Raw genomic sequence first — 13,698 nt, 5'->3', positions numbered from 1 at the left:
TGTCTGAAATAATATATAGATAATAGCATATTATTATTTGCTATCATAGCAAATCAAACTCCTTGTTTAACAGTTTTAAATTAAAAACATTAAACATCATTTTGAAAAGTATATCACTGAACTGTATGAAAGAATAAATCTGTATTAACTATAAAATAAAGTGTAAGGGAGCAACATGTCTGACTTTGCTCAAGAGATTTCATTTATCTTGTTACAAATGGAATTTAGAATGGAAGATAATGCTCAAAGCCAGCTGTGTGGGGGGATGAGTATAGGAAAACATTTGTAACACCTATAACCTCTGGAGAGAGAAGGAAATGTTAAGTTAAGCTAAAGTAAACTATAAAGTATCCTGAAATTTCCTGTTGTACGTACTTCAAAGCATAAATTGTCATTACTTGTAAGTTAAGGAAAATGTGGCACTATAATTGAAAACTCCCGTTGGCAGCTGCAACCTTGAACTCAGATGTTTTTCCCTGTGGAGATTTCAAGGAAAATTAGCATTTCAACATTTGGAAGCATGAAACATGTGAGAAAATTGGGTAGCAGCATGAGAAGGACCAGAAACAAAAATGGTCAGAAAGTGACCGATAGAGGGACCAGAAACTAAAGTTTATAAATAAAGGCTATAAGTAAGATTATTAATCATTAATGACTTTTTAAATATCTTTGAAATGTTAGTACAGGAAATGAGGTTATAAAATATATTTAAAACTTAGTGAATAGGTCCATCAATGAAACAGAAATAGCTTAAAGAAGAATTGATGAACTGTAGTGGGATTTACCTAAATTATTTGTAAGTAATCCACAAGTCCACAGACAAAGAAAAAAAAAACAAAAACAAAAGAGAACATTAGGAAACAAGGTTATTGAGAGTGTTCAATTGGAGGTTGGCCTGACTAGGGTGAGGCCAGGGAACACTGACGGTCAATTGTTTTTCTGGGAGACAGCTCAGATGCAAGAAGCATATATTCACATAAAGAGCAAATGATGGTCTAAAGACACACACATTCATTCTCTCTTTCTCTGTCTCTGTCTTTCTCTCTCTGTGTGTCTCTCTCTGTCTCTCTCTCATACACACACACACACACACACACACACACACACACACACACCTCTAAAGTAACTGAAAAGTAATGATAATTTGACTGATAGCTATCTGACTTCTTACAGAATTGTCAAAAGGCAATAGAATTTTAAAGTGTGGGAATAATTACTAAAATATCTTTCAAGTAGCTTTCTATTAAACAAACAAAGTAGAGATTCAACACCAAAAACCCTCTTCTGAAGTATAATCTAGTTCTAATCTTGGCTAACACTGTAAGACCAATAAAATAGACTTCAAAGAAAAACTAAGGTTTAAAAAGCACAAGAGAAATGTATTAGAAATGACAAAAGATACACTTGTAAATAGTGTAGAAAATAAATGACATTATGAATAACTCCACATTTGCATTTATTTGTAGTAAACTATAAATAAATAAACATGAAATCATATGAACCCATTTGCCGCCTTCTTCTTTCTTGTCCCTGCTAGCAACAGTTCAGAACAGAGGGAGACAGGAGGCCTGCAATAGACTCAAAGCTTCGGTGCTGAGGATGGTGCAGGGAAAGCAGAGAGTAGAGGTGGAACCACAATGCTGCCACTTTCAATCTTCGTGGGACCCTTTGTAGTTTGGATATTTGTCATAGTGTTCAGTCCCACCCCCACTGGTACACATGGGAAAACCCAGGAGAGCATACAATTTTGGACTACAGCTGTCTTTGTGAAGGCATATGGGTTATTGTGTAAAGAAGAAACAGAACCAGATAAAGGATCCACAGAAACCTCTAAAATGCTTAATCACTATTCCTAAATCTGGCATGTAATATGTGTCATTTATTTTATTGACATTTAAAAGGTTCCATTAATTTAAAAAGATATCTATAAGTTGTGAAACATTTTACTCAAAATATATTTAATAAAAGAAAACAAATTGAGATCGAAGTAACCTTAGGCCTGGTTTAGGCAGATGTACAGTCTCTCTTTGCTCCTGTTCTCAAGGAACGGTTCTAAAGTGAATGATTCCCTCTGCAGGACTTCTTGTGAGTTAAATTAACCTGCAAATGCTTTCAATATAGCTGCACTTATGTTCTCTGCTCAATAATATTTTTGCAATTCATAAAATGAAAAGTTTTAGGAAATATATAATCAACGATAATCTAACAAGAAGATGTTTTATTGAACACAATGAAGTATAGCCTCCAAAGGATCTGGAACTTCGAATTTGGTTGAGATTTTAAAAATATCTAAAGTGAGCTCACAGATGGTGGATGCAATTCATAAAGAGTCATGCTCACCTCCTCTGTAAGTATTGTCTCTTGGCCATGAGATTTTCAAAGTAAAGGGAGATATCTAAGTTGAGTCAAGTGAGAATAAATGAGAACTTGACTAGGACAGCAATTAACCTGGTTACTGAATTTCATCCAGTCAAGGGATGGGGAAGAATAATGAAGAAGAAGCTTATGACTACTCAGCAACTGTAATTTAACTTAAAGTACCAATTTTATAGTTAGTCTAGGGCCAGGTGTTGTAAATTGCTCTTGCCTTACTTTGCAGAACTAATGTGCTTCTTTCCTAATGTTAAGAACTGTGTTTATTACTATGCTTACCGACTCTGAATTCTTGCCAAGTATTAAGAAGTGTTACCTTCTAGAATTTAATTTTCAGCCATAAGGATTTTCACCCCCAGACCAAATACACCAAATTAAAAGCTTGATGCACTGTGTTCAATGATACTGTTCTCTTAAGGAACAACAAGTTATATTGAATGAATGAAAAAACAATTATCTCAAATTTTTCATAAAACATACTGATTTTCCAGTTTTGTTCATCCAAAGCTGCCTGAAGGTTTAGAGGTGAAGAGAGTATAAAACCCTGAGCTGTCTCTTTGAATATCGCTAATGCTTGCAGTAGAGGCAAAAGAACCAGTGGCTTCTTCCCTTGGTGACTACAATTTCATTTTTTGAAGCCTATAACTCGTTTCTCCTGAAAGGCCTATAAGGGATGTTTGGTCTTCTAGCTGTGACGTGGAACCTGAGAAACATCGCCCCCCATATATGCCAGTGTTCTTTGGGATCGACACTTCTTTTTCCAGCTCCTTTCTCTAAAAATATGACAGGTGTGTTTAGAGAGCAGTGTGGAATTCATGGGCTGGCCACTTTCCTTCTAGGCATCAGTAGGACACCTGTTAAAGCTTAGGCCTTGCCTTCTAGTGAGAGGAGAACCTGGTAGGAGAAAATTCTCCCTTCTTATGTATACAGCATAGGAAAGTGCCCTTTAGATTAGAGCACTATTAAATCAGCTCCTGAAACCCAAGGGACAACTGAATATCCATCACCCTTAATTCCAGCTCATTGTAATCACCATCTCCAGTAATAAATATATCTTTTATGGCTTGTAGATAAAATGCAACGTCAAACCATACTAGGTTCATTTTAATCAAGAAGAACGCAGACAAACAAAATGTTATGAACTCAAATATGCCTTATGTTTCATAACTAGATAAGTTTGGAATAAATTCTTTCATATAATCCATCAGCGTTAAATTGCCTCATGTAAACCCGATGAAGAACAGCTGCAGTTCTTTATAATTGCTACATAAACCATATGACTTGTTTATTCTTGAAAAGAGAAATATATTTGTTATATCAAAATAAATTTACATTTGTAGGTTTTCTTTTTTAGTGCCCGTAGAGACCAGCAAACAAGGCAGGACTAATGGGGGGTGCAGAAATGTTTTTTAAGGGGAAAAACAGTGGAGCACATGTGGTATGAAGGCAGAAAGTGGAATAATTGGGAGGGTGTGGATAAATTGGAGAGGGGATGGGAGGGTAAGGCAGGCAAGGGGGTAGGAAAGGGAAAACTAACATTAAGGAGTTTCTCTCTCTCTCTCTCTCTCTCTCTCTCTCTCTCTCTCTCTCTGTGTGTGTGTGTGTGTGTGTGTGTGTGTGTGTGTGTGTGTGTGTGTGTTTGTAAATGGGCACTGGAGAGAGAGCTTAGCAATTAAGAACACACATTGCTCTTGCAGATGACCCAAATTTCTTCCCTAACACCAGCACCAGGCAGTATGTATCTGCCTGTAACTCTAACTCCAGGGAATCTCACACAATATCCTGGTATCCTCAGGCCCCTGAACTCATGTGTGCATATCCATATGCAGAATAATGAAACACACATATACATAGTTAAAACATAATAAAAATAAATCTTAAAAAAGGTTTTAGAGTTCTCCTACACAGGGAGATAATGCTCTCCAAGATACAATAGGTTATCAAACAAAGAACCCAGTGCCATGTGTGGCTCCCTTTGATTTGCTGGTCAGAAACATGTCATAGACCCCCAAAGCAATTCACTCTATAGTCATTGCTCCTGGTTACTCAACAGAACTTGAAGGTAAGATCCTATTTCTGAAGATACCACACAGTTGGGGCACAGAACATGAAGAAACCAAGCTGCTAATGTTCTGGAAGCTTCCTCCCTACTGGTTAGTTGTCATAATGGTAAAAGGTGCTATTCAGGCTCATAAAGTCTTACCCAGCTGTGAACCCTGTGACCTATAGTAATGACCAAATATGACAAGGTATGCTCAGTGGATTAAAAGTGATTTGAATATTATGGGGATAGCCAACCACTTTCTGGTTGAATTTAAAGCTCACTTCATAAGACAGAACTGATGTATGGTACTCCAAACCAGCCTGACTGGGCAGTTTATAGTCTGTAAGGAAGGACCTACTATTATTATTTTGCTAAATAGACATAGTATCAAACTACCTTCTAAAAACCCACAAAGGAGTGCATTTCTCAGCCCTCATTAAAGAATCCCCTCCACCCCTAGTGGGTTAACACAGAGACTCACAACTGGTCAAAGGGCAAGAGCATTAGTGACTGTGAAGTACTTATCTCTAAACGTGACATCTTTATCTCACCCTCTTTTCCAAAGGCTCAGTGAATATCAAGGAAGAGCCAGAGGTTAGGGAGAACTGTTGCACAACTGTTTTCTGGATGGAAACAGAGCAAAGAACTGTAGGACTCACAATAGCTGTAGCTGCTTATGTAAGATCTGAAAAAAAATCAAGCCAGTAAAAGTTCCAGAATGGATGGGTGAGGGCCTCATGAGACCACCCACCATCTGAGGAACTCTTGGCAGTTAAAGAGTTGCTAGAAAGGGAGAATTTTCTTCTGTGTAGCTCCAGCTCCACTGGATGGTCCTACACTCATGCTTATAGGCAGCATTAATTTGATTCAATTATTTATTTTTAAAAGGTGGGGGTATGAAAATGGTTAAAATACATGATTGGGCTGAGAGTTGGGAGGAATAGGGGGAAGTGGCAGTCAATATGATCAAAACACTTTACATAAATGTATGAAAGACAGAATCTCAGGCATTGAAGATCTGCTAGAGGAAATAGAAATAGAGGAAACAGTCAAAGAAAATGTTAAATCCAACCAATTCTTAACACAAAACAACCAGAAAACTTGGGACACCACGAGAAGACCAAACCTAAGAGTAATAGGTATAGAAGAAGGAGAGTTCCAGCTCAAAAGCACAGAAAATATATTCAACAAAATTATAGAAGAAAACTTTGCCAACCTGAAGAAATATGTGCCTATGAAGGTACAAGAAGCTTACAGGACACCAAATAGACTATACCAAAAAGAAAGTCCCCTCACCACATAATAATCAAAACACTAAACACAGGGAATGAAGAAAGAATATTAAGAGATGCAAAGGAAAAAGGCCAAGTAACATATAAAGGCAGACCTATCACAACTACACCCAACCTCTCAATGGAGACTATAAAAGCCAGAAGGTCCTGGACAGATGTTCTGTAGACACTAAGAGACCACGGATGTCAGCCAAGAGTGCTATGCCAAGCAAGACTTTAAATCACCATAAATGGAGAAAACAAGATATTTCATGACAAACCAGATTTAAACAATACCTATCCACAAAACCAGCCCTACCAAAAACTTGAAGAAAAGTTCCAATCCAAGGAAGTTAGCTCCACCCACAGAAATACAGGCAATAGATAATCTCATACCAGTAAACCCCAAAGAAGAGAAACACACACACACACACACACACACACACACACACACACACACACATACCATCATTACCAAAACCAAAAAATTATAGGAATTAATGATCACTAGTCATTAATATCTCTTAACATCAATAGACTGAATTAGCCTTTAAAAAGACACAGGTTAGCAGAATGGGTATGAAAACACGATCTATCCTGCTGCATACAAGAAACACACCTCATCTTCAAAGATAGACACTACCTCAGAGTAAAGGATTGGGAAAAGATTTTAAAATCAAATGGATCTAAGAAAGAGGCTGGTGTAGCTATCCTAATATTGAACAAAACAGACTTCAAACTATACTTAAAAAGAGATGGAGAAGGACATTTTATATTCATTACAGGAAAAAAAAATCCATCAAAACGAAGCCTCAATTCCAAACATTTATGCCTCAAATACAAGGACACCCACGTTTGTAAAAGAAATACTACTAAAGCTTAAATCACAAATCAAACCCCACAAACTAAGAGTGGGAGACTTCAGCACCCTACTCTCACCAATGGCTAGGTCTGCCAAACAGAAACTTAACAGAGAAATAAGGGAGCTAACAGATGTTATGACTCAAATGTACTTAACAGATATCTATAGAACATTTCACCCAAAAACAAAAGAATATACTTTCTTCTCACCACTCCATGGAACCTTCTCTAAAATTGACTATATACCCGGTCACAAAGCAAATCTCAACAGATACAAAAAAATTGGAATAACCACCTGTATCTTATTGGACCACCATGTCTTAAAGTTAGAATTCACCAACAACACAAATTACAGAAAGCCTACAAACTCATGGAAACTGAACAATGCACAACTGAATTACCACTGGCTCAAGGAAGTAAAAAGAAAAAAATTAAAGACTTCCTAGAATTCAAAGAAAGTGAATGTACAACATATCCAAACTTAAGAGACACTATGAAAGCAGTGCTAAGAAGAAAGTTCATAGTGCTAAATGCCCACATAAAGAAGTTGGAGAAATCTTACACTACTGACTTAACAGCACACATTAAAGCTCTAGAACAAAAAGAAGGAAAGTCTCCCAGGAAGAATAGACACCAGGAAATAATCAAATTGAGGCTGAAATCCATAAAATGGAAACAAAGAAAACAATAAAAAAAAATGAATGAATCAAAGGTTCTTTGAGAAAATCAACAAGATAGACAAGCCCTTATCCAAACTAACTAAAAGGCAGAGAGACAGCATCCAAATTAACAAAAGCAGAAATGAAAAGGGAGACATAACAACATACACTGAGGAAATCCAGAGAATCATTAGGTCATACTTCAAAAACCTGTACTCCACAAAATTGGAAAATCTGAAAGAAAGGGACAATTTTATGGAGAGGTACCCCATACCAAAGTTAAATCAAGACCAGATAAACAATTTAAATAGACCTATAACCCCTAAAGAAACAGAAACAGTCATTTAAAATCTCCCAACCAAAAAAGCCCAGGACCAGATGGTTTCAGCACAGAATTCTACCAGATTTCCAAAGAAGAGTTAATACCAATACTCCTCAAATTGTTCCACAAAATAGAAACAGAAGACTGAACATCTCAAAGCATAAATAAAAATACATTCCATATATACAAAGTAACATTTGTTCTCTTTTTCTCAAAGCCCATTCCACAGCAAAAAAAGAAAGGAAGGAAGGAAGGAAGGAAGGAAGGAAGGAAGGAAGGAAGGAAGGAAGGGAGGGAGGGAGGGAGGGAGGGAGGGAGGGAGAAAGAAAGAAAGAAAGAAAGAAAGAGAGAGAAGAAAGGAATTATTTCCATTATAGTTGAATTTTAAAGTATTAGGGTCTGAGGAGACCCTAGAAATCAGCACTTAAAGTTTGTTTCTCTCTCCCAAACTTAGGTATCAATCTTCATTGTTTACAATATGCCTCCAACTTTTCTCCATAGGAAAGGTTTTCCTCTCCCTATGTTCTCTATCCCAATGTTCTGTATTCCAGTCTACCCTCACTTAGTTTAGAACAATGGAGACATTTTTCAATAAATTTGTCATTCCCAGGGTCTGATTAATCAGAAAACAGTAGGGTCCACACCCCCTTGCCTTTAACAATATTGCCAGAAAATGCATCCCAAAGTAGAATTTGCCATGCTGCCTATTAACTTCATGGCTTCTTCTCACAGAGAACCCAGCAACACCACTGTAGGCTCAGATTACTGCCTCTATCACTTCACTCATCTCTAGCATCTGTCCTGCGGAGGTGTCCAGAAGACTGTGAGTTTTGCTGAATTGAGCTTTTAATGAATATGCTCTCTGATTAGAGTGTCTTTCCTATTTTCATACTTTGAATTCGCTTATTTCTGAATTGGGGAGTATTTAATACCTACTGTGTTTCAGGTTGTGAGATATGCTGGGGCCAAACTTAGAATAAAGTAGACCCATCCTTAAACACAAGGAATTCACACTCTTCTCATGCAGACTGCCATCTCCCCAGACTCGACCATCTTTACCTCTTACTCCTCCATGACATGCCCATATTAAACTAATTGTGCCTTTTTTGGAAGGCTTGGCCTCTGGGCAAATTTTGTTGTAGCTTTTTTGGTGTCCTGTGATTTTACATTCACTATATTCTGTGATGCTTATAATAAAGAGCAGTCTGTTTTTTAACATCTCTCCCTACAAGGCCCTGGAAGATAAGACACAATTGATAGCAAATTAATTTGAATTCAAAATTTAGGCATGGTGCCAGAAACGTAGATTGCTAAAAGTATCTCCAAGCAAGTCACTGGCTATGTGTACATTCTTTATTCCTCTGTTTAGAATTACCAGTTTTCATGAGCATATGCAAATTTCATTTTCCAGTGTATGCTTCTATAACACACTGGCCTCACTCTCAATTTTTAATGTTTTATACGGAGTAGTTCTATCCTCAAAGATAATAGTGTTTTCATAAATATATATGAATTTTTTCTCATAAAACTCTTCAGGTAGACATAGCTAATGGTTTAAACCTTATCTTGCATTTACTTCCTCTTTCCATAGAACTCACTCTCCTTGAAATTTCTATGAACAATGATGTTCTTTTTCCCATTGAGCTGCATGCCAATGTACCATACAGCCCAAAGAGGGGATATATATCTTGCTCTCCTCCTCTAAATGCCATGGTTACTGTAGGACTATTTCTATGTAGGATTATTTTCAGCAGTTTTGAGAAATTCTGCTGCTGGTGTAATGTAGTATAGTGTTTTTATATTGATTTATTCTAAGGAAATGAATTATATGGTGCCATTCACTAAGTTTTCCTTCCTTTCTTCAACTAAAACTCCTTTGCCTGTATTTTTCAGAAGCAACTCATGAATTTCACACTGAATTTTTAGTGACAACAAAAAAACTAAAATTACACAGTCACTTGTAATTGTATTGAAAAAGGCTTTCTAAACCCATAACCTGAAGAAACATGGGTGATGCTAATGAAAACCAGCATAATAGGTCAGCAACATTTAGTAAGAACCGAGGCAGTATTCTGCAAGTAGACCTGTGTTTCTTTAAACTCAGTTGGATAATTGCCAACTGATATTCTAATAAAAGGAAAAAAGCAATAATGTTGGCTTATAGAGCCTAAAGTCATTCTTATCTGAACGTCTATCCTAAAAGGCTTACCAAACCATTGGATCACACTTGGACTTAGTCATATACAGTAATTTTATATAATAGATATGTACCCAATTGCAGTTCTAATATAATTCATGTATAAGTACTTAGAAGGAATCAAATGTAATATACCTTTCCTGTCTCCATCTTGCTTGAAACTTTCCCTGTGTCATTACTGCTTCTGAAACATAAATTGACCAAGTTTGTAATTTTGTTAAAATGTAATTTGGAAAATCCTTATTAAAATATCAATAGGTTTTTTACCCTGGAACTGGTTTTGTTTTCTCTTTTCTCTCATTTGTTTCTTGTCCAATAACAGTTTCTGTAAAATATTAAACAAAAGAAAAATCATTTAAATAAAGAGTTATCATTGAGTCTGCATGTGTGTATGCATGAATATGTATGTGTGCGTGTGTATACATATGTTCATGTATGCAAAAGAAGATGGAGGCTTATTTGAAATTAAAAGTAAACAAATTCACCTTATTCCAATATAACATTCTTCTTTTATAAGCGCAAATATCCTGTAACGTCTTCCATTGTATCAGAGCAGTTCATCAGAGCAAGAAATACCAATGTTGGAATTTAATGCTGTATTATACCCAAGTAGAACTTAGGGATTAAAGATCTATCATTTATTCAGGAAAGCCATTCAGGTAAAAGGAAAGTAACCTGGATGTCTACTGATAGGACATGAGAGTGTTCCATTGGACTAGCTGGAGGGTACAAAGGCATCCTTCCTTTTTATGCCAGAGAATATATCCAGCACTTAATTTAAAGTAAAGTATTTGTAGAATTCATTTGTAGGTACTGGAGACTTCAAAAATAGTGAGGCTAAATGCATCTCATGCATTTATGCATACTTAATTCAGAATATAACCCAGCATTCTTGAATTTATGGTTACTGCCCAAATGACTAGACCCCACTGTGGCCATATCAATACATGATACCATCAACTTCCAGTCCATGGGTGGCAGATTCATTGAAATAAGTCATCTGAGTGGCCTCGGCCTCTGCTTCAGCACTGATGATCTGCTGCGCCACAGCCTCCACGATGGGCATCACCATGGCAGCAGTAGAGGTGTTGCTAAGCCACATAGATAAGAAGGCAGTACTGCTCATGAACCCCAACGTCAGCCTGAAATGAGAGGGTCTTTAGTGCAGAGCTGTGCTGTCTAGCTCATGTAGCTCTCTATACTCTCTGTATTCAACTGTAAAGGATATTGTTTGCAAATTGGGAACTATGTGTTTAATAACACAGAAGACAAAGTTTCTGCTCAGATGGGGAACTCTGAGTGTAGTTATATAGACAGGTAGAATCAAAGTAAAACATGTAAGAGTTGTGTTATTAAGATATGTATCCCTTTAAGGATACTAGAAGAACGTTCTTTCCAAAATGAGATAAATGATTAAATTTACACCTAACTGCAAGTTGGTATATAGCACAACAGATTTCAGTTACCTTAATACTTGAGTATTCTCTTATGAATGGCTACTTATCTTTAGACACAAGTAAGATGAAAGTGTAGCCAACTTATGAGAGTCCTCTGCTTTTATTTCATCCTTTGGCCATTTCTCTGTTAGTATGTGCAGCAAATAGAACCAAGAATGGGATTAATATTTATAAATCTTCCATTCATTCATCCATTCTCCTGGTTCAATATATAGTGGGTGTAAGAAATTGTTACAATCCCTTGATAAAATGAAGTTTCAGAATTTTCTGTAGATTCTATTATTTATGCTCTGTTGAACCTAGCATTTCTTCCTGTTGTCAAGAATTAGATTTATTACTTGTCTTCTCTTATAAACAGAGTAATTTGTCCTTAAAATAACAAATCTGAGACTTTGGGACTTCAACCATTTCTATAAACTTTCAAAACAATAATTGGGGGGAAGTTTGATCTGATAGGAGACCCCCCAAATCATTCAGAAGCAGATATTTCTATGAAGTGCCAATTATAGACTCTTCTTTTTAAAAATAGATCTATATAAACTGTTCTTTACCATGTTTCAGACTTGAATATGGTGAATACTTTCTATGTGTGAAACAACATAAAACATCTTAGAAATCTGTTTGAATAAGAAGTAACTCTTAATTTAAAAAATGAAAACTTTTAATATATAGTATCTATATAATAGGTAGTTATTCCATATCAAAAAATATTAGCATCAGGTAAAATTTCTGCTGGTCAAAATGTCTCAGACCAAAGAGCCATATAGTGATGTAACAGACAGGAGTCTTGCTTTACTGTACAGTGTGCTAAGCTCCCTCCTGGAGCAATGGCCAGATAGTCAAGAAAAAGATTTTTATGGTACCCAAGAGGAAGAGACATTATTCCACTGTATTTATATAATAAATATATTATTAAGAAATATATTTCTATAATAAATTTTCCAAGCAAGATATTTTGTCAAATTTGGCTCATATGTGTCATATATACACAGAGAAGTGTGTGAATACACACACATTGTATTAGTATTTTAGCAAAGAAATTTACTCCACAGTGGTAAACAGAGAGTCTGCTATGCCCTTTTATTTCTGCTTTTACACAACAGAAGTCATTTTTTTTTCTTATTTTCCAAAGAATGATAAGAAGAAGAAAAACCACCCAAGGCTTTAAAGTAAAAAATTATGCAAATGATTATGACACTGGAAATGTTCCTTAGCTGATGTTCATGTTTATAACAAGAGGTGGAGTAGAACCCAAATAGCCAATTAATTTAATGGAATAAAAAAAAACCATTTCAGTGAAGGGAAATCAGTCAAATGAGTAATTTCACATCTAGAAGAAAAATTTCAATTGATTGTTTCATTTTGCAACACTTGATTTGAAAAGAACCATGTGTTCACCTTGAAATTTTTCTGCACAGATTTGTATTCTGTCAGTAATGTCTTTGTCTTTGGTTCAGAACATCCTCCCTGTTGATGAAGGATGCTCTTGAATGAGTTTTGAAAGTGTAATCAGCCAAATAAACAAAGTGGGATTGAAATCTACCCTGAAGATATCAATCTCCTTTGTTGAGGTTCAAGGCTCTTCTCATCTTTGACTCCAATGGTGCATTTAAGGTGAGGGAGTCATGTGCATTTATTCCAATCTCCCTGGAATTTGACCCGCAGTGAAAGGAAAGCTGTTTTCTTTTCCTCCTACCCCTCAAGCACACTTCACATCCCTTTCATATTTTCAGTCACCCTGCTACCCGAGTCATTTTCTGCATTACTTAATTGTTACTTGCTCTACACAAAGTGGTCTACTTGGGATATAATCTGGATGAAGTGAACATGGTACTTACCAGGCTGGATTCACACCCACCATCATCACCATCCTCAGAGCAATCCTCTTGTGTAAATTCCATTTTTCTATTGATGTTGCTAGACAGATGACTCCAATTAGTAGCAGGTGAAAGTCTTTGAAATAGGAAGAGGCCACCTGGAATCGCAGTTAAGCCCATGATTATGTATCTTGGTTGGGAGAATGATGCACAACAAAGACAAGTGTGGGCTACTATTCTTAACTTTGACCTTAAACTATGTAATTTTGTATTGTGTCAAAAACGTGTTTGCATACACATTCAAATATGAACTATATTTTTATTCAGAACTAGTGCTATTTAAAAGCATACAGGGAAATATGTACACAGAGAACACTAGATTTTTAAATAAGAGTTGCTTCATGCAAGTGGTCTTGTGCTATAATTTCCCCACCTATAAACTGATGTTACTTTTAAAATGTCCTATAGTGGAGTGCAAATAATTGAAATGCCAGAAAATTCCACCATCACTCTCCACCTTCTGGGGGCCAGCCCTGGTTGTTGCCAGGTCCCAGAGAGAAGGTAAGGAGTAGGCAAGATAAGGAAGAGTAAGGCATGTTGTTTGAGAGAATCTTGTAGCCTGACTGACTAGCAGCCAGAGTGCTTCTTGATTTATACAGAATTCAGTAAACAGGAATAGATTCATGTTGTTCCAAAA

At 36.3% G+C, this 13,698-nt stretch overlaps 1 protein-coding gene across 1 annotated transcript in view; it reads right to left on the bottom strand.

Annotated features, from left to right (window-relative positions):
* Positions 1 to 13,698, bottom strand: part of Slc13a1 (solute carrier family 13 member 1) — a 78,546-nt gene that overhangs the window by 41,501 nt on the left and 23,347 nt on the right. Inside the window, exons 3-6 of the mRNA XM_036182856.1 lie at positions 13,023 to 13,159; positions 10,682 to 10,869; positions 9,995 to 10,052; positions 9,863 to 9,911 (exon numbers count right to left, since the gene is read on the bottom strand). Coding sequence (XP_036038749.1) covers positions 9,863 to 9,911; positions 9,995 to 10,052; positions 10,682 to 10,869; positions 13,023 to 13,159 — 432 coding nt within the window. The remainder of the gene's footprint in view (positions 1 to 9,862; positions 9,912 to 9,994; positions 10,053 to 10,681; positions 10,870 to 13,022; positions 13,160 to 13,698) is intronic.

Source organism: Onychomys torridus, chromosome 3 (genome assembly GCF_903995425.1).
Source record: "Onychomys torridus chromosome 3, mOncTor1.1, whole genome shotgun sequence".
NCBI lineage: Eukaryota > Metazoa > Chordata > Mammalia > Rodentia > Cricetidae > Onychomys > Onychomys torridus.
This window is presented reverse-complemented; position numbering and strand designations above follow the sequence as displayed.